The 22,458-nt window shown below is 44.4% G+C and overlaps 1 protein-coding gene across 1 annotated transcript; it reads left to right on the top strand.

Annotated features, from left to right (window-relative positions):
* The first annotated feature begins 8,014 nt into the window (after nucleotides 1–8,014).
* Nucleotides 8,015–22,458, top strand: mtmr9 (myotubularin related protein 9). Its single transcript, NM_001079365.1, is given in 10 exon segments — nucleotides 8,015–8,305; nucleotides 12,612–12,720; nucleotides 13,524–13,649; nucleotides 15,108–15,281; nucleotides 16,814–17,031; nucleotides 17,229–17,390; nucleotides 18,413–18,554; nucleotides 19,232–19,452; nucleotides 19,591–19,742; nucleotides 20,560–22,458. Coding segments are annotated over 10 exon segments (1,650 nt in total). The 5' UTR covers nucleotides 8,015–8,123; the 3' UTR covers nucleotides 20,724–22,458.

Genomic DNA, 22,458 nt, shown 5'->3' with positions numbered 1-22,458 from the left:
AGGTGGCAACCCTACACCCAGTATATGCGCTAGTGCATCGAGCTGACACCCATGTGGGCACCAACGTGGAGGATAAATGGCCAGCTGCACAAAGGCATTGTGTCTTGGAACCAACTTTTCAATAACAAGCAAAACCAGAAGTAAAACTAGAACTAAATACACCATAACCTTTTGGATGAACCAAGTTATTAGCAAATAAAACATAAAGTTTTCTCTTTAAATCCAAAAAGGAGAACTGAGCTTTTCCCCTTCAACCGCCTCCCACTGGGTAACTGCCTGGAAGTGTCTGCACCTCAGATGAACTCAAGGGTAAGTAACGCCTGTGAATCAGTTTAACACAAAGTGATCCCACAGTGTGATCAGAGGTCAGACAGTATTTGGGGCAAAGACAAGTAATCGCCAACAACGCAGGCCTAACAATGAGATAAAATCACACACAGGAATTGTCAGGATAATGTCACCTCAGCATAGGTGTGACTATATGGGGTCACTTGCTATGTCTCTCACCCACCTTATACACATGCTTAACTAGTGTAATGACACCCCAATCACGGATCAACAGCCACAAAATCCATAACACTCACTGTCAGGCCCAATTTGTTACACTTCTCACACACTTGGCTTCACACCACCAAAGGGTTAACTAGTATGCAAACAGACCGAGGTGCTAAGGCACCCAGTTCTACAGCTTCAGGCTGGGACAAACCTTATTACATTTTATATTTAATATTATAAAAGTGTATCTGGGCATAAATACAATAATGTTATAAAAGGATATACATTAATATAAACACTTTTGGAAATAAAAGGGGAAAAAGGAGAAAACCTATACTTCACCCAAAAAATATAGAATTTTTCTAGTTCTGTAGGCAAGGTGAAAAAACAAACGGGATAAACTCTCAACCGAAATTGGTCCTTCAAAGTAAATTCAGATCTTAGCCAGAAGAGCTGACTATTTATCACAGACTTCAGGGGTATCAGGCAACCAGACACCCCCCACCTACCCTAAGAATGCACGTAGCAGGACACAGCTTGAGTTTTTATAACCTCCTGTGAGTATAGACTGGACCAAGAATATAATACCCATAACTCCTTACAGGAACATAGGAGAGAAATGATGTTATATTCATTGGTCATGGCCTTTCCTACTGGTTTCATAAACACCAATGCTGTGTGTCCTGCCCCTGCCCACATATTCCTAACTAATAAACCTAGTACCAAAGCCAGTCATATTTGAACTCGTTGGATTTGCAGTGAAATTGCGCATTTTGACACTGAAGTTACATGGGAGTAGGAGAAACAATAGGTTACCTGAAAGCAGATATCCCCCCCCTCACCCCCAGCAGCCGATCAGCAGAACAATGGGAAGGGAGCAAGATAGCAGCTCCCAGTAGGTATCAGAATAGCACTCAATAGTAAGAAATCCAAGTCCGGCTTGGGACTCCTCCAGTCACATGGGAATAGGAGAAACAATAGGTTACCTGAAAGCAGTTCTAATGTTGCACTTCCACTGTATTTGTATATTCTATTTAGCCTTGGAGTGCTCCCACAACCCCCTCTTGTGTATCTATGTAGCCTAGCAGAGTGACTCTGCCGGAAGAATGGCCAAACTTCTATGTGGTTGCAGCACCCCCACACCCGTCCCGAAAAGTGCTCGTATTCAAGCCAAAAACGATAGGAAAGTGAACTCTGATTTCAAAATATTATTCCTCCACAATAGGCAAACTCGGACTGCAGACTATGGAGCCCCCAATTCTGAACAGGGGAACCCGAAAGTGCATTTTGTTCATGGCAGTTGTGCCAATATGGCGGAGCAGCAACTCCCAAGTCAGTAATAGTAGTGCAACCAGCTGCGAGGAGGTACTGTCGATGACAAAGAAGGTGTCAATGTAACTAATAAATACAATAAATCACCTTCAGGGATTATACGCACTATATAGAATATCCACGAGAATATGGCAATTATCCGAATTACGGGAAAATAAGAAATCTTTATGGCAAAGACTTGCAGACATTTTCTCCTCCTTCAACATGTTTTCAGTCCATCCTTGGTGCATTATTAATGGTGCAATGAGGCATTTGTCTGGATTTGAGCAAAATTCTCAGTAAATTCTGAGTGTTCCCTAAAAGTGCAACTGGTACTGTAACAAATTGTACAGAAACGCTGGTGCAAATTCTACAACTTGTATTGTACTGAAGACAAAAGCAGCGGACAAAAGGAATCTTGCCCTGTTGGGGGTTCTAATGACCCCAATCTGTCAATTTAAACCAACTTTTCAAGCTTGGTCTATAACGTATCATTTTGTCAAAAGTTTACAAATAAATAAATTTGTTTTACAAGCCTAATCTCTTTGTCTCTGTATTTTTTCATTGTTACATAGGGTTGAAAAAAGACCATCAAGTTCAACCCTTCCAAGTAAACCCAGCACCCACAACCTATACTTACCAATCTTGAACAACACATACATAAACTATATAATATAGTGATAATATCCATATAATAGTGTATCTTGCTTGTTCATTTTGCCAGTTAGCTTGTAGCTACTGCGGTTGTAATTATGTCAAAATATGGGGAAACATGCCTTTTGGGTTAAAAAAGTAGCAGTCCCTACTACAGAAGCCATGTTGGAATGAACCATAGGTGGGTAACAGGGGCCGCACTGATAATACAGTAATAATAACATGTGCTGTTCTGTAGCTCTGCCATATAATGCATGTTTCCTGCCAGGATCATCATTTTGTACTACTAAAAAGGTTTAGCGCTGGGAGAAATATTCGGACGGCGATCATTTCTGTTGCCTTCAGTTTGTCCTTGTGTGTGTGAGACTGTAATTTTATAAAGTGCTGTACTTTCTCCCAATGATTTGCATCCCAGGCCAGCAGCATAATCCCGGCAGCGCTCGGAAATTACTGTACAAGTAACAGTCGGCAATCTGTTTCACTTATTCCAGCAATTTCCTGATATTTACGTGGAGTGTGTGCGCCGCCGCAACCCTGTGATATTTACTCTGTCACTGCCAGGGCCTGAGAGAGAGAGAGAAAGCAGGGGGGCCCTGGGGATGGCTTGGGGCCCCGTCACATGAGCCCAGAATGTCACTCCCCAACATTCCTCATTTGATGAAATGAAATATCTAAATACAATTTTTCTAGCATAATCGTAGTAGTGCAATAGTGCAATATGTTGTTGCTTCTCTTCCAGCACATGAATTTTACCCACCATAAAGGCTTTTCCGCCATCCGTGCAGTAGACCATATAGCTCTGAGCTGATGGTGTGGCATTGAGACAATGGCCATATCATATTGAGCAATGCCCCCTATAATCTAGGGCTAGAAGCAATGCCCCCTATAATCTAGGGCTAGAAGTGATGCCTCCTATAATCTAGGGCTAGAAGCAATGCCCCCTATAATCTAGGGCTAGAAGTGATGCCTCCTATAATCTAGGGCTAGAAGCAATGCCCCCTATAATCTAGGGCTAGAAGCAATGCCTCCTATAATCTAGGGCTAGAAGCAATGCCCCCTATAATCTAGGGCTAGAAGCAATGCCCCCTATAATCTAGGGCTAGAAGCAATGCCTCCTATAATCTAGGGCTAGAAGCGATGCCCCCTATAATCTAGGGCTAGAAGCAATGCCTCCTATAATCTAGGCTAGGGCTAGAAGCAATGCCTCCTATAATCTAGGGCTAGAAGCAATGCCCCCTATAATCTAGGGCTAGAAGCAATGCCTCCTATAATCTAGGGCTAGAAGCGATGCCCCCTATAATCTAGGGCTAGAAGCAATGCCTCCTATAATCTAGGGCTAGAAGCAATGCCTCCTATAATCTAGGCTAGGGCTAGAAGCAATGCCTCCTATAATCTAGGGCTAGAAGCAATGCCCCCTATAATCTAGGGCTAGAAGCAATGCCTCCTATAATCTAGGGCTAGAAGCAATGCCTCCTATAATCTAGGCTAGGGCTAGAAGCAATGCCTCCTATAATCTAGGGCTAGAAGCAATGCCCCCTATAATCTAGGGCTAGAAGCAATGCCTCCTATAATCTAGGGCTAGAAGCGATGCCCCCTATAATCTAGGGCTAGAAGTGATGCCTCCTATAATCTAGGACTAGAAGCAATGCCCCCTATAATCTAGGGCTAGAAGCAATGCCCCCTATAATCTAGGGCTAGAAGCAATGCCCCCTATAATCTAGGGCTAGAAGCAATGCCCCCTATAATCTAGGGCTAGAAGCGATGCCTCCTATAATCTAGGGCTAGAAGCGATGCCTCCTATAATCTAGGGCTAGAAGCAATGCCCCCTATAATCTAGGGCTAGAAGCGATGCCCCCTATAATCTAGGGCAAGAAGCGATGCCTCCTATAATCTAGGGCTAGAAGCGATGCCCCCTATAATCTAGGGCTACAAGCGATGCCCCCTATAATCTAGGGCAAGAAGCGATGCCTCCTATAATCTAGGGCAAGAAGCGATGCCCCCTATAATCTAGGAATGAAGCGATGCCTCCTATAATCTAGGGCTAGAAGCAATGCCTCCTATAATCTAGGGCTACAAGCGATGCCCCCTATAATCTAGGGCTAGAAGCGATGCCCCCTATAATCTAGGGCTAGAAGCGATGCCTCCTATAATCTAGGGCTAGAAGCAATGCCCCCTATAATCTAGGGCTAGAAGCGATGCCCCCTATAATCTAGGGCTACAAGCGATGCCCCCTATAATCTAGGGCTAGAAGCGATGCCCCCTATAATCTAGGGCTAGAAGCGATGCCCCCTATAATCTAGGGCTAGAAGCGATGCCCCCTATAATCTAGGGCTAGAAGCAATGCCTCCTATAATCTAGGCTAGGGCTAGAAGCAATGCCTCCTATAATCTAGGGCTAGAAGCAATGCCCCCTATAATCTAGGGCTAGAAGCAATGCCTCCTATAATCTAGGGCTAGAAGCGATGCCCCCTATAATCTAGGGCTAGAAGCAATGCCTCCTATAATCTAGGGCTAGAAGCAATGCCTCCTATAATCTAGGCTAGGGCTAGAAGCAATGCCTCCTATAATCTAGGGCTAGAAGCAATGCCCCCTATAATCTAGGGCTAGAAGCAATGCCTCCTATAATCTAGGGCTAGAAGCAATGCCTCCTATAATCTAGGCTAGGGCTAGAAGCAATGCCTCCTATAATCTAGGGCTAGAAGCAATGCCCCCTATAATCTAGGGCTAGAAGCAATGCCTCCTATAATCTAGGGCTAGAAGCGATGCCCCCTATAATCTAGGGCTAGAAGTGATGCCTCCTATAATCTAGGACTAGAAGCAATGCCCCCTATAATCTAGGGCTAGAAGCAATGCCCCCTATAATCTAGGGCTAGAAGCAATGCCCCCTATAATCTAGGGCTAGAAGCAATGCCCCCTATAATCTAGGGCTAGAAGCGATGCCTCCTATAATCTAGGGCTAGAAGCGATGCCTCCTATAATCTAGGGCTAGAAGCAATGCCCCCTATAATCTAGGGCTAGAAGCGATGCCCCCTATAATCTAGGGCAAGAAGCGATGCCTCCTATAATCTAGGGCTAGAAGCGATGCCCCCTATAATCTAGGGCTACAAGCGATGCCCCCTATAATCTAGGGCAAGAAGCGATGCCTCCTATAATCTAGGGCAAGAAGCGATGCCCCCTATAATCTAGGAATGAAGCGATGCCTCCTATAATCTAGGGCTAGAAGCAATGTCTCCTATAATCTAGGGCTACAAGCGATGCCCCCTATAATCTAGGGCTAGAAGCGATGCCCCCTATAATCTAGGGCTAGAAGCGATGCCTCCTATAATCTAGGGCTAGAAGCAATGCCCCCTATAATCTAGGGCTAGAAGCGATGCCCCCTATAATCTAGGGCTACAAGCGATGCCCCCTATAATCTAGGGCTAGAAGCGATGCCCCCTATAATCTAGGGCTAGAAGCGATGCCCCCTATAATCTAGGGCTAGAAGCGATGCCCCCTATAATCTAGGGCTAGAAGCGATGCCTCCTATAATCTAGGGCTAGAAGCGATGCCCCCTATAATCTAGGGCTAGAAGCAATACCCCCTATAATCTAGGGCTAGAAGCAATGCCCCCTATAATCTAGGGCTAGAAGCAATGCCTCCTATAATTTAGGGCTAGAAGCAATGTCTCCTATAATCTAGGGCAAGAAGCAATACCCCCTATAATCTAGGGCTAGAAGCAATACCCCCTATAATCTAGGGCTAGAAGCAATGCCCCCTATAATCTAGGGCTAGAAGCAATGCCTCCTATAATCTAGGGCTAGAAGCAATGTCTCCTATAATCTAGGGCTAGAAGCAATGCCTCCTATAATCTAGGGCTAGAAGCAATGCCCCCTATAATCTAGGGCTAGAAGCAATGCCTCCTATAATCTAGGGCTAGAAGCAATGTCTCCTATAATCTAGGGCTAGAAGCAATGCCTCCTATAATCTAGGGCTAGAAGCAATGCCCCCTATAATCTAGGGCTAGAAGCAATGCCTCCTATAATCTAGGGCTAGAAGCAATGCCTCCTATAATCTAGGGCTAGAAGCAATGCCTCCTATAATCTAGGGCTAGAAGCAATGCCCACTATAATCTAGGGCTAGAAGCAATGCCCCCTATAATCTAGGGCTAGAAGCAATACCCCATATAATCTAGGGCTAGAAGCGATGCCCCCTATAATCTAGGGCTAGAAGCAATGCCCCTTATAATCTAGGGCTACAAGCAATGTCTCCTATAATCTAGGGCTAGAAGCAATACCCCATATAATCTAGGGCTAGAAGCAATGTCTCCTATAAGCAATGTTCCCTTCTTATTTTGCCCATGTAACTGTTTCCATGCCAAGCCCAGACTGGATTACCCTGCCATGGAAGGTGCCACAGCATTAGATACCCCTGTAGAAATATAATGCCTTCTAGATGTTTACGGGGATGTGTTCTTTGTATCTGCCTTTGTTACAGTGATGTTTGGGTTTACTTGCTGGTTGAAAGGATTGGGCAGCCATTGCAGGATTGGGCAGGGATTGCAGGATTGGGCAGGGTGCGGGTCAGACTGGGGAAGTGCATCCTCCTCCTACATTTTATAGGTTAGTGGTTGGGTTGAGTGGTGAGTCTCTGACCTATGTTCATACCTTCCAACTTTCCAGATATTTTTGGGACAGTCGCAATTTTAACAGCTCAGCCCACAGTCCTGGGTTCTTATTAAAAAGTCCCTCATTTCCCATTGAAAGTCAAAAACGATACAAAGTTTCTCAAACTTAATTAGATAAGTAGCTTTTGACAGAGCCTAGAATACTCACCTCCTGCACTGAGATACAATTGTAACCATAACTCTCAACTGTCCTATTATTCGCTGGACAGTCTCGGATTCTCACTGAAAAGTCCCTCATTTCCCTTTGATCTCCTGCACTGAAGCTAAAAAAGATACAAATTTAATTAAAAGTAGCTTTTGGCAGAGAGCCCAGAAATCTTAACTTGCACTTAGATACAGTGTTTCCCACATTTAATTAAATAAGTAGCATTTGGCAGAGCCCAGAAAGGTAAACCCCCCCCCTGCACTGAGATACAATTGTAACTAATAAGCTAAACAGGTCTCTTGGGGGAACGGAGACTCATTAAAGGGCAACTTCACCTTCATTAGCAAACTCTAATAACACATAAAACAGGACCCCCCCAGAAATGTGTTGAAACTATAAATAACCTGCCAAATGGAGTCATATGGGAGTGGGATTTAGGGGGCGTGGTCACAAAAATGTTGCCAAGCTACAGTCATTTCTTTTTTTCAACTGTTGGGAGTTATGCATCGCTTTGTTCCCTATACAGAGCTGAAGAGAAAATGTTTTTTGCTATACTGTTTCCAAACCAGTGCGTTAAAAACAAATACTGCTCTACAAACTATATGTATAGATAGTAGTCTAACCACTTCTGGTGCAAAGCCTCCCCTGCTTGGGAAACTGAAGGCACAAACTACCTCAGAACACAAGTTGACGCGGGTTATCCCGCCCCTTCCGCTTTGGGTCTGTAAACTTCCGGCTCGGTGGCCGCGCATGCGCGTTGGGCGGAACCCGGAGCTGCTGGGTGTCTCACTGACAGGAATGAGCCTGAGGGAATCCGCTCAGTGATTTCTCCCTAGCGCCTTGTCCCGCCGCCGGGATGGAGTTCGCCGAGCTGATTAAGACTCCTCGGGTGGATAATGTGGTTCTACACCGGCCCTTCCACTCCCCGGTGTGGGGCACCCTCTGTCTCACCGGGCACCACCTCATCCTCAGCTCCCGGCAGGACAACAGCGAGGAGCTCTGGCTTCTACACGCCAACATCGACTCCATAGAGAAGCGGTCAGTCCTGTTATACAGGGACAATGAGTATCACTCATGTATTATAAGGGATAATGTACCCCCTACTGTAAATGATAAGGATATTAGCAGTCACTGAGGGGTTCTGTGCCCCCCATATAAAGGCACAAGGCTGCAGGCTGAGTTATACAGGGAACTCTGAGTATCACTCATGTATTATAAGGGATAATGTACCCCCTACTGTAAATGATAAGGATATTAGCAGTCACTGAGGGGTTCTGTGCCCATATAAAGGCACAAGGCTGCAGGCTGAGTTATACAGGGAACTCTGAGTATCACTCATGTATTATAAGGGATAATGTACCCCCTACTGTAAATGATAAGGATATTAGCAGTCACTGAGGGGTTCTGTGCCCCCCATATAAAGGCACAAGGCTGCAGGCTGAGTTATACAGGGAACTCTGAGTATCACTCATGTATTATAAGGGATAGTGTACCCCCTACTGTAAATGATAAGGATATTAGCAGTCACTGAGGGGTTCTGTGCCCATATAAAGGCACAAGGCTGCAGGCTGAGTTATACAGGGAACTCTGAGTATCACTCATGTATTATAAGGGATAATGTACCCCTACTGTAAATGATAAGGATATTAGCAGTCACTGAGGGGTTCTGTGCCCCCCATATAAAGGCACAAGGCTGCAGGCTGAGTTATACAGGGAACTCTGAGTATCACTCATGTATTATAAGGGATAATGTACCCCTACTGTAAATGATAAGGATATTAAAAGTCACTGAGGGGTTCTGTGCCCATATAAAGGCACAAGGCTGCAGGCTGAGTTATACAGGCAACTCTGAGTATCACTCATGTATTATACGGGATTATGTACCCCCTACTGTAAATGATAAGGATATTAGCAGTCACTGAGGGGTTCTGTGCCCATATAAAGGCACAAGGCTGCAGGCTGAGTTATACAGGGAACTCTGAGTATCACTCATGTATTATAAGGGATAGTGTACCCCCTACTGTAAATGATAAGGATATTAGCAGTCACTGAGGGGTTCTGTGCCCCCCATATAAAGGCACAAGGCTGCAGGCTGAGTTATACAGGGAACTCTGAGTATCACTCATGTATTATAAGGGATAATGTACCCCCTACTGTAAATGATAAGGATATTAGCAGTCACTGAGGGGTTCTGTGCCCATATAAAGGCACAAGGCTGCAGGCTGAGTTATACAGGGAACTCTGACTATCACTCATGTATTATAAGGGATAATGTACCCCCTACTGTAAATGATAAGGATATTAGCAGTCACTGAGGGGTTCTGTGCCCATATAAAGGCACAAGGCTGCAGGCTGAGTTATACAGGGAACTCTGAGTATCACTCATGTATTATAAGGGATAATGTACCCCCTACTGTAAATGATAAGGATATTAGCAGTCACTGAGGGGTTCTGTGCCCATATAAAGGCACAAGGCTGCAGGCTGAGTTATACAGGGAACTCTGAGTATCACTCATGTATTATAAGGGATAATGTACCCCCTACTGCAGGGCTGTCCAACTGGCGGCCCGCGGGCGGCATGCGGCCCTCGACCCCCCTCTGTGTGGCCCCCCACCTGTCTGGCTGCTTTGATGGCTTAACTTTGTGTAAGCTTTAAATGGTATCAGTACTGAGATTAACTGCCCCCCGCATGGTTATCACCTCAGATTCAGGCTGTAATCCCCTGTGTTGTTCACACCTTTTAATCTCTGCATTGTTCTACCCCTGCAGTGTTCACACCTCAGGCTCAGGCTGTAATCACCCACATTGTTCACCTCTTCACACCTCAGACATTGTATGTACTGCCTGGCCTATGCTGCCTGCGTATAGCACATAGGCAGCATAGGGCAGGGAGGGTATGGCACACTCAGGCAGCATAGGGTAGGCATAGTATGGTACATAGACAGTATAGGGCAGGGAGGGTATGGAACACACAGGCAGCATAGGACAGGCAGAGTGCTGCCTGTGTGTGCCATACTCTGCCTACCCTATGCTGCCTGTGGGAGGTGAACCTGGCAGGGGTTTGTGGGAGTTTGTTAGCAGTTGGAAATAGTCATTATATGGTCCCTAAGGTGTGTAATTATGTGCTGGGGGTTGCTGTGCTACACACAGGGGAGGAGGCATATGGATTTAAGGGTATGTCTTAATATGACATAATATAATTCTTTAACATATGAATGATGGTTGATATCCCTGCAGCGACCATTGTGATAAAATGGGTGTGGTTTAAAATGGGGGAGTGGCCAAAACTGGCTTCCATTAGCGGCCCTCCACCATGTATGCGAGAGAAATTCCGGCCCTCGGCACCGCAGAAGTTGGACAGCACTGCCCTACTGTAAATGATAAGGATATTAGCAGTCACTGAGGGGTTCTGTGCCCATATAAAGGCACAAGGCTGCAGGCTGAGTTATACAGGGAACTCTGAGTATCACTCATGTATTATAAGGGATAATGTACCCCCTACTGTAAATGATAAGGATATTAGCAGTCACTGAGGGGTTCTGTGCCCATATAAAGGCACAAGGCTGCAGGCTGAGTTATACAGGGAACTCTGAGTATCACTCATGTATTATAAGGGATAATGTCCCCCCTACTGTAAATGATAAGGATATTAGCAGTCACTGAGGGGTTCTGTGCCCATATAAAGGCACAAGGCTGCAGGCTGAGTTATACAGGGAACTCTGAGTATCACTCATGTATTATAAGGGATAATGTACCCCCTACTGTAAATGATAAGGATATTAGCAGTCACTGAGAGGTTCTGTGCCCATATAAAGGCACAAGGCTGCAGGCTGAGTTATACAGGGAACTCTGAGTATCACTCATGTATTATAAGGGATAATGTACCCCCTACTGTAAATGATAAGGATATTAGCAGTCACTGAGGGGTTCTGTGCCCCCCATATAAAGGCACAAGGCTGCAGGCTGAGTTATACAGGGAACTCTGAGTATCACTCATGTATTATAAGGGATAATGTCCCCCCTACTGTAAATGATAAGGATATTAGCAGTCACTGAGGGGTTCTGTGCCCATATAAAGGCACAAGGCTGCAGGCTGAGTTATACAGGGAACTCTGAGTATCACTCATGTATTATAAGGGATAATGTACCCCCTACTGTAAATGATAAGGATATTAGCAGTCACTGAGAGGTTCTGTGCCCATATAAAGCCATGGCAGAATTTTTTGTTGACCTCTCAGTATATATTACAGGTTTGTGGGCACATCTGGAACCATCACCATTAAGGGCAGGGAGGGTATGGCACACTCAGGCAGCATAGGGTAGGCATAGTATGGTACATAGACAGTATAGGGCAGGGAGGGTATGGAACACACAGGCAGCATAGGACAGGCAGAGTGCTGCCTGTGTGTGCCATACTCTGCCTACCCTATGCTGCCTGTGGGAGGTGAACCTGGCAGGGGTTTGTGGGAGTTTGTTAGCAGTTGGAAATAGTCATTATATGGTCCCTAAGGTGTGTAATTATGTGCTGGGGGTTGCTGTGCTACACACAGGGGAGGAGGCATATGGATTTAAGGGTATGTCTTAATATGACATAATATAATTCTTTAACATATGAATGATGGTTGATATCCCTGCAGCGACCATTGTGATAAAATGGGTGTGGTTTAAAATGGGGGAGTGGCCAAAACTGGCTTCCATTAGCGGCCCTCCACCATGTATGCGAGAGAAATTCCGGCCCTCGGCACCGCAGAAGTTGGACAGCACTGCCTTTATATGGGGGGCACAGAACCTTGTGCCTTTATATGGGCACAGAACCCCTCAGTGACTGCTAATATCCTTATCATTTACAGTAGGGGGTACATTATCCCTTATAATACATGAGTGATACTCAGAGTTCCCTGTATAACTCAGCCTGCAGCCTTGTGCCTTTATATGGGCACAGAACTCTGAGTATCACTCATGTATTATAAGGGATAATGTACCCCCTACTGTAAATGATAAGGATATTAGCAGTCACTGAGGGGTTCTGTGCCCATATAAAGGCACAAGGCTGCAGGCTGAGTTATACAGGGAACTCTGAGTATCACTCATGTATTATAAGGGATAATGTCCCCCCTACTGTAAATGATAAGGATATTAGCAGTCACTGAGGGGTTCTGTGCCCATATAAAGGCACAAGGCTGCAGGCTGAGTTATACAGGGAACTCTGAGTATCACTCATGTATTATAAGGGATAATGTACCCCCTACTGTAAATGATAAGGATATTAGCAGTCACTGAGAGGTTCTGTGCCCATATAAAGCCATGGCAGAATTTTTTGTTGACCTCTCAGTATATATTACAGGTTTGTGGGCACATCTGGAACCATCACCATTAAAAGTAAGGACCTGCGGATAATCCAGCTGGAAATCAGTGGAATGGAGGAGTGCCTGAACATCGCAAGCTCCATTGAGGTAAGAAAGACCTTTTATTTGTCATTGCCGCTGTACAAAGTTTGGACCCCTTTCCACTTATTCAGTGAAACTGTTCTTACAAGGTCTCCTTACCTCATTAGGCCTTACTAGCCATTAGATAGAGGTCGTCTGTCAACAGTTTCAGAGCTGTAAAATCTCTGACACCCCAAACTTTTTCTTTCAACTCTAGCTTCATATATACATGTGGCTACTGTATCCCTGGCCGCAGCCAGTAGCCCAGTGCATATATCTTAGGCCTCCCTTGTCCAGTCAGAACTGACTTTGTTGGTTCCACCCTCCTCTAAGCCCAAATCAGTCCTTCTCTTTTTCAACAAACTTATATAGAGATGAGTGCTGCCATTTTGTTTCCAGTAGGGTACAGCTTATTGTGTGCCCAGAACATTCCATCTCTGTATATTTGTATGTATAAATTGATAGATGGGAATCGGCATGGCAGCTCCACATCAAGACTATAAATACAAATATACAGGAGGCAGCAGGCAGTGCTCGCTCTATATTATGCTTTTAGACTCTGACCTGTCTACTAAGTATATAGGTTTAAATCTGACTGTAATTGGATGACAATAGGGACCTGTGCAAGGTCTGTTATGCCTGCTGCAATGCCCCGGTGCTGTCCTCATCCAAAGGCCTTTTCAAACCTGCCAGATATTTGTCAGGGGGTTCATTGTCCTTTCAGCGTCCAGTAAGCAGCTCCCTCTTTCTGAGGCCTTGGCCCATGTGTGGCCACCATTAGTGTTGGCACATTAGCATCACTAACGCCCTGTTTTTGCTGACCCGCGCAGGCCCTGTCTACCCTGGATTCCGTCACTCTGATGTACCCCTTCTTCTACCGGCCCATGTTTGAGGTAACAGAGAATGGGTGGAGCCTGTTTCTCCCTGAGCAAGAATTTGAGCAACTGGCCCTAGAGGTAAGTGGGCTTCTCTGTAGCCAATGGTATCATTCCTTTTTGTGCCTTTGCTTTTATTTTGTAAGCTCTGAGGTTATGCTTATTTGGACTTGTTAGTGTCTCTAACTCCCTGTCTTTATTATAAGGATATAGCGATAATGCTGCATTCTCTGGTGGTGCCATGCCACGGTGCCAAGCTGACAGCTTATCAGGCCTGGGCCATGCACCCTATCCAGAGAAACTGTGCCACTTGCTGACAGATAGCGGCTTTTTATCGTAATTGTCAGCTTGTGTCTGTAGGGGTAACTTGCAGTGATGTACAGGGAGGAAGGAAGTGAGCAAGTAGGACTGATAATAATGAGTGTCTTTTTGCCACACACATTCCGTATTGTTCCATGTACTTTAATAAAATAACATTTCTGCCTAATTCCCTGCACCCCCATGCACCCTCTTACTGTTCTGCCTGGTGCTGCTTTGGGGCCACGTGTGCTGTGTTTTGATTGGCCAGTTAAGTAGTAAACACAAGCCCGCTTATACTGAAGCACGGAGTACCAGCATGATATGGGGGAGGCTGGACAAACAGTCAGTATTAGTGAATTACAGGCAATGTGTGTCCCACATAGATAAACGTGGCTCGGTATTGCTGGTATAGTAACTGTGCTTTTTTTACTTACAGGAGTAGATCACTTTTTACTTTTATTATAATGTAGACAGCGCTATCATGAGACAGTTTGCAACTTGGTCCTCATTTGTAATTATTTGCTATTAAATTATTTAGCCTTTTGTTCAACAGCTCTCCAGTTTGGAATATTATCAGCTATCTGGTTGCTAGGGTTGGATTCAACCTAGCAACCAAGGCAGTGGTTTGAAAGAGAGACAGGAATATGAATAGAGGAGGGCCTATATAGAAAGATAAGTGATAAAAAGTAACAATAACAGCAAAACTGTAGCCTCACAGAGCAATAGTTTTTGGCTGCCGGGGTCACTGACCCCTATTTGAAAGAGGGGAAAAAATTCAAAAACTATAGAAAATAAAAAGTGAAGACCAATTAAAGAAATGCTGAGAATTGGCCATTCTATAACATGCTAAAAGTTAACCTGAAGCTGAACCCCCCCCCCCGTTAATGAAACGTCACACAAATTGGTTTATACAACATAAAACTGTATGGTTCTGTGGGATTTGGATTAAGGCCATGGGGGGAGGGTTGTTTGCCTTCCTGTGTAGATAACACAGCGCCCATTGGTTCCACGGCTAATATTAGCGAATAGGGGAAATGGGGGTATTCCTGATTCTTGCTGAGTAATGACAAAAGCAGCATTGTTCGGTATCTTCCTGTCTTATTTCAGTTAAAGGAGAACTAAGCCTTAATATGAATTAATGGCTATAAATACTGTATTTTATATACTGTACTTACTGTACCAGCCCAGAGGTGCAGCAGCCCTATAACACACCAACATGGCTTGCTTCCTCTCTTTCAGACAGACGACTGGAGGCTGAGCTCAGTGAATCGGGACTACTCCGTGTGCTTGTCGTACCCTCAGCTTGTCACCGTACCCAAATCAATAGATGACGACTCTCTTCGGAAAGTTGCTGCGTTCCGGCACGCCGGCCGGTTTCCCGTGCTTAGCTATTACCATAAGAAGAATGGCATGGTAAGCTTGCTAAGCCAACACGCCTTGTTGCACTGAGACCATATCACTGGCCACTAACCGCTGTGGATCACAAGAATCTGATCAGGAATGCTGAACATATTGCACCTTTGCACTGGCTAAAGTCTCTGCATCTGATGCCATGTCAACAGGCCCATAGGGAATAATGAAAACGAAAAATGATATAAGTGGTGTATAGGCTCTGCTACAAAATTAGTACAGCTTAATGATTAGTAAAGTCTCTAATAGTAGTGTATAGCAGATAGTTTGCAATATGCCCCCAGTCTAAAGGTCCCCATACACTGGCAGATCCGCTCCCTTGGCGATGTCGCCAAGCAAGCGGATCTTCTCCCGATATCCCCCACCTACAGGTGGGCGATATCGGGAGAATCCAGGGGCCCTGGGGCCAAACGATCGAATTATAATGACGGGAATAGGTAAAGTCAGTCCGGGGACCGTATCAACGAGCTGATGCGGTCCCCGAGCAAAGTCAATCAATAATTAAAAATAGTAGTGTCAAATGACAAAATAGTAGGGGCAAAAAATACAGCCTAATGCGTTTCATGCCTTATGGGGCACTTACTCATAGGCTGAGAGTAAGTGCAAGAGTATAATTAAGTGCCCCTTAAGGCACGAAGCGCGCTAGGCTGTATTTTTTGTCCGAATAAATGAGTTTATCACTACTATTTTTCATTATTGATGGTCCTTCCTTACTGGAAACATCAAATCCTTGTTCTGTTGAATTGTAAGCTTCAAGGGCAAGGCCCACTACTCCATTCATTGAACGTCAGTTGCAGTTCTTTTGCTGCTCATCATAACCAGTCACTGCGGGAATTCTGCTGTTTATAGAAATAAGTGGCTCTTATTCTCTCTGTGCGCCAGTGTCCTTTGCCTGACAGAACTGGGTATTTATCACCTGAGTGATTAGTGAGGCAAATTATGTAGATCTCCAAGGGGCCATTAACCTCTTTCTATCTCCTTTGCTGCTCTTGCAGCTCGCTGTGCCTTGATAAATAGTGCCAGGCTGCCAGCCCAGTCACGCGAGTGCCACCCATTCGGAGCAGCGTTTATCATAATGAATGTCTCCCTAGGACTGATACCGTGCAGCTGCACATCTGCTGCTACCCACAATCCCTGGCGCTGAAGCTTCATACAATATGGTATTTGGGTTGCCCCCTTTTAAAGTTGCTTTTACCGGCTGGCTGGGGAGGTGGCGATGAAAGGGGGCAACCCTTTATGGTATCATAGTAGGGTCTTTTATTTATATGAATGACGCATTTAGAGTAAATCCACCCAGTAAAATAACTTGAGTGTGTTGCATTGTTTTCCTTCTAGTCCCTCTGCTGTTTGGTTGCTAAGTTCATTTTCATAGCAACGGGTAATCAATCAGTATGGCCACACTGATTATATGTATCCAAATTTGAAAGGCATGGCAAGATTTGATGGCTAGGGCTGCTACCAAATACAAGACACCTGAGACCCAAACTACAGAACGTAATAAAGCCAGTCTTTTTACTAACTTTCTTTCTGTACAGGTAATGATGCGCAGCAGCCAACCACTAACCGGTACCAACGGGAAGCGCTGCAAGGAAGACGAGAAGCTAATTAATGCCACGCTAAAGCATGGGAAACGTGGGTACATTATAGACACCCGCGCCCTAAACGTGGCTCAGCAGGCCAGAGCTCGGGGAGGGGGATTCGAACAGGAGGCCCATTATCCACAATGGAGGCGGATACACAAGTCTATTGAGAGGTAACCGTGGATATGATTGTGTGTATTGATATAATTCCCAGCATCCCCGGGGCTGGGTCACTAATAGCCCCTTTATAGAAAACCGGGGTTGTTATCCGTCAGTCTCATAGAATGTGTCTCTCAGTGGAAACTTTCAGGGTCATTGATTCTATAATAAAGGGGAAATGTTAACTCTAGTTCTTTATTATCTTTCATAGGTTCAACATTTTGCAGGAGAGTTTGATTAAGCTGGTGGAGGCCTGTAATGATCAGTCTCACAACATGGATCGCTGGCTGAGCAAACTGGAGGCCTCCAACTGGTTGACTCACATCAAGGAGATATTAACCACTGCCTGCCTTGCTGCCCAGTGCATTGATAGGTAGGTTCCCTAAGTACTTGGGGTACTGCATAATGAAACAAGATTTGCTGATGTGATATTTGAGACAAAAGATGACATAGCCTTTCAGTTTTTATTACACGGGCATGGCGATATGCTGTAAGATCTGCTCACTTGGTGAGGTTGCCAAGCGAGTGGATCTTCTCCCGATATCCCCACTTATGGGTGGGTGACATGGGGCTAATTCGTTGTTTGCCCACGGGGCCAAACAATTGAATTAGAATGGCAAAGATAGGCACCGTCTGTAAGGGGATCATATCAATGAGCTGATGCGGCCCCTGATCTGAAGGAAAAATCAAACCTGCCCAATCAAGATCTGGCTGATGTTGGTTGGACAGGCCCGTCGATAGTGCCCTTATACTGGCAGATAAGCTGCCGAATCAGTCTAAAGGACAGATATCGGCAGCTAGAATGGGCCCGTGGATGGCCACCTTAATCAAGTAACTGGTTGTCCATACTGAAAACAAAGTCTCATAGTCATAATGCTTTACAAAAAGGAAAACATCTGTTATGTGTCTCAGTGCAGCTCAGACTCCCTGTGCTTTGGGATTAAAGGGCACCCCTCTAATGAGCGACGCCAAACAATATGGCTGCCAGCCCCAGATTCTCCCTCCTGTTGCTGGTAGCCTAGCAGTGGCAGAGACTATATATATATATATATATATATATATATATATATATATATATATATATATATATATATATATATATATATATATATATATATATATATATATATATATATATATATATATATATATATATATATATATATATATATATATATATATATATATATATATATATATATATATATATATATATATATGGAGTGCAGGCTCTGTTAGCCTACACCTCTGGTGGGGGAAAGAATATGGGTGTGATAGGTGCACTTTACATTATAAGTTCTATGGGACACTATTGGACCAGCGCTGCAGATGTTTAGCAGCTATGTTCAAATAAGCATTCATGCATGTACCCAATCTTGTCTCCGTCTATGGCAGAGAAGGAGCGTCTGTGTTGGTTCATGGTTCTGAGGGGATGGACTCCACCCTACAAGTGACCTCTCTGGCACAAATCATCCTGGACCCGAGGTGCAGAACTATCCGTGGCTTTGAGTCTCTGGTTGAGCGAGAGTGGCTCCAGGTGAACAGCCTGTAATTTGTGGGTAATTGTAGCAGGTCAAACCTAGGGATCTAGTGGGTTCTGTCATCCTTGGTGGTGATCTGCAGCAGAACTCAGTGTTTTCCCTGGTACAGTGTGTTGTTTCCATAGCCTGTCTTCTTTTAAAGAGAGTGACACATTCACATTTATAAGGAGAGTGTCACTGTACCGTTAATAAACTTTCTGCCTGCCGCCCCACAGACCCCTGTGCCAATCCCTCCCTCTCTGCAGACCATTTGTCACTGACAACGCTTCTGTCCCCCCGTGTCTCAGTAGATACATTTGGAAGGCGGCCCAAAGGACAAATGTAAAAAATGCCCCAGTTTATTGGTACTTTGCTCAACCCCCCAAGCAAAATGCCACCTTGGAGACATTGGGGGAGAAGACTCCTTTGATTTCAAAGGAACAATTCTCTATTATGCCTTAGTCGGTTTCCTTGCTATACTTGCAGTTCTCAGCCAATTAAATTGCCCCAGGCAGTGTCACAAACTGACCCCTGTGACTGCACATCCTCTCTCTGCACACTGAGGGTTAAAGCTCAGCTCACTACCTGAGTAATATAAGACCAAAAGGGAAGCTGCAGGGGTCACATTGTGCCTCTGTTTGGTTTCTCAGAGGTAACCTATGGCTTAGATATTTCATTTGTCCCCCCCACACAGGGAGGTCACCCTTTCCAGCAGCGCTGCGCACAGTCTGCCTACTCCAACAGCAAACAGAAGTGGGAGGCTCCGACCTTCCTGCTCTTCCTGGACTGTGTGTGGCAGATCCTGCGCCAGTTCCCCTGCTCTTTCCAGTTCAACGAGCGCCTTCTCATCACCCTCTATGAACATGCCTACGCCTCCCAGTTTGGCACCTTCCTGGGCAACAACGACTATGAAAGGTGAGAGCGAGGTTCACCTGTCTGTATGCAGCTCGTTAGCCCCCCATCTAAAAAAAACTTAATTAATGTTGCGGTGAATATGCAATTTTTTTGGTTGAGATATATACATATATAATTATTTCTGTGTTTATTTTCAAGGAATAAATTGAAGCTGTCGCAGAAAACTCTGTCCCTCTGGTCGTGGGTGAACCAACCATCTGAGATCAACAAATTCCTCAATCCTCTCTATGAAGCAAATGGGCTGGTGATCTGGCCCTCGGTGGCACCTCAGAGCCTACAGCTGTGGGAAGGTAACCTTTTTTTTTACCTTACAGAATGCTGTACTCTTTAAAGGGCATGTAAACCCAAACCTTTTTTCTTAAAGGAACAGTAACACCAAAAAATGAAAGTGTATAAAAGTAATTAAAATATAATGTGCTGCTGCCCTGCACTGGTAAAAGTTGTGTGTTTACTTCAGAAAGTCTACTATAATTTATATAAATAAGCTGCTGTGTAGTATGGGGGCAGCCATTCAAAGGAGAAAAGGCACAGGCACATAGCAGATAACAGATAAAACACTATTGTATTCTACAGAACTTATCTGTTATCTGCTATGTAACCTGTGCCTTTTCTCCTTTTTTCCAGCTTGAATGGCTGCCCCCGAGGCTACACAGCAGCTTATTATAAAAATTATAGTAGTGTTACTGTAGCAAACACACCAGTTTTACCAGTGCAGGGCAACAGTGCATTATATTTTTATTACTTTAAAGCTCTTTTATTTTTTGGTGTTACTGTTCCTTTAATAAAGGAAAATGTTGTTTCAATCAGCTCACACTCATTACACATTTTCACTGGGTTTAAAGTTGTTTGTAAATATTATTACTATTGAAAACAGTGCATGTTCCTTTCTGTTCTCAGAAATACTGGTTCTGACTGTTGAAACAATGTAGCAGAAGCCAGCTAATTATGAGACCTGTGACAAGTATAATAGCACTGGTGGAGTGATGGCTTCTGCTACATTGTTTCCAGAGCCAGAGTACTTAGGTTAGTGACCCCTTTTTTTACCCCCCCACCCCAGTAATAGTTCTGCTGTTGACTGACAGAACTCTTCTTCCTTCCCTGTATCAGGTGTTTTCCTGCGTTGGAACAGATCATCCAAGTACCTAGAAGAAGCCTATGAAGAGATGGCTCACATTATCGAGTACAACAAGGAGCTGCAAGTGAAAGTGAATGCTCTCCGGAGGCAGCTTGCCGAACTGGAGACAGAGGATGGGGTGCTGGAGACTCCCTAATGGGAATGCTGGCAAAATCTCTGGCTTCACTCAAGGGCACAGTAATGCTTACATGACTCCACAGTAACAAACTCACCCCAAACCAACCAATCCTTTTTAAACCACTTTATTTCTTAAAGGGACACTATCACCTTATATTAACTTTGTATATTAAGTCTTGTTATGCCAGCAAGGTTGCAGTTGCTCTTTATTCTCTCTCTTCATTCTACTTTCCCCCCTGCCTGGGACTGTGGGACTTTAACAACCAAATAATGGGTTACATTCCAAATTAGAGGGCAGGAACAGAAAGTTTGAAGAAATAACAAAATGAAGACCAACTGCAACTTATGTAATCATGCCACTGTTTACAGTTTACAGGTTTATTTTCGCATAGAGAGAAATGTATAGTAGTGGGGAGTTAATTGTGTGCATAAAAATCCTTTTCTGCCTATTTGCAGTGTTAGGAATGCTATACTGAACTTCTAGGCTGTATAGAGTTATCTATATCTAGATAGAATATCCCCATACAATATATTTAATGGGTAAAAAACCATTAATGGAGAAGGAATCAGTATGGCAGCACCCACCCAAATATAAATGCAAATAAGCAGAGCAGGGGCATTCTTTGCACACAGTATGTTCTCCTCTCTTACTGTACTGTAGTTACTACTTATCAATAATGTAAGTAACTGCCCTATTACATGGCTGGCTGTGATAGGATAAAACAGATATATTGACCAATCCGAGGCTTCCTGCTTGTAGAGCTGAGCACCAATGGCAGTGCTGTGACGGGAAGCCTCAGTGGAAGCTATTGGATATTTGAGATTTCCGGCAAGTTTAGGGGAAGCTTTGCACATATCAGGGTCTTTAAGCATTACTGTGCCCCCCAACCCTGCCATACACAGTCAGTGTGTAACATACAGGGAGGGGACACGTTTACACACACACGTGACGCATGCACTACATACTCCTTTGGTGCCATCAGTGTGATCCTATTAGATACCTGTGCTGCAAATCCAATGGCAGCCAACAGGTGTAGATAAGAAATCCCTGCCTATATAAGCCCTATAGAATCAGTTTAATCCATTTCCTTGGTGTTTGATTATTTAGGTCTAGTTTGCCTTGTGCAGTGATCGTCAGTCTGTGGCTCCCCAGAACTACAACTCTCAGTAGGAGAGCCACGGGTTACATAGCCCTAGGGGCCTGTTTATAAAAACTGCAGTCCAGAATAAACCCTGGAAAAACAGATGGAGAAATTGTTGTTAAATATTTTCCTGCATTTACATTTCCTTGCAGTTTTAGAAATAGGCCCCTGGGACATGTATATGTTGTTCTGGGGTTCGGCCACCAGATGGCAATGTTACATAATGAACACTTGAATTTGCCTCTGAAACCCCCTACCTCTCCCTCAGACACTCCTACAGGCTCCCAAATTGCACATTTTGCACAACACCCAAATGATCTAATTGCCTGCACTTCGTTGTACCTGTGTTTGTCTTTTCTTTTCTCGTATATGTGATTGTAATTAATAGATTATTTGTGAATGCTTAAACTAACCTTAGGGGATGTCACACTTCTGACCTGCCAAACTGCAGTTTCCGACGGCTGGCTGAGCATGCTGGGAGCTGTGGTCCTCGGCAGCAGCAGTAGAGGTGATGTTATGTTCTATCTCTATCCGTGTATTAAATATCAAAGGGAAAGCTAATGTATTTGTGACTGAGAATGTTTGTACAGTAATGAAGTAGACTTCAATCTG

The sequence above is a fragment of the Xenopus tropicalis genome, chromosome 5, assembly GCF_000004195.4.
Source record: "Xenopus tropicalis strain Nigerian chromosome 5, UCB_Xtro_10.0, whole genome shotgun sequence".
In the NCBI taxonomy this organism is placed as follows: domain Eukaryota; kingdom Metazoa; phylum Chordata; class Amphibia; order Anura; family Pipidae; genus Xenopus; species Xenopus tropicalis.
This window is presented reverse-complemented; position numbering and strand designations above follow the sequence as displayed.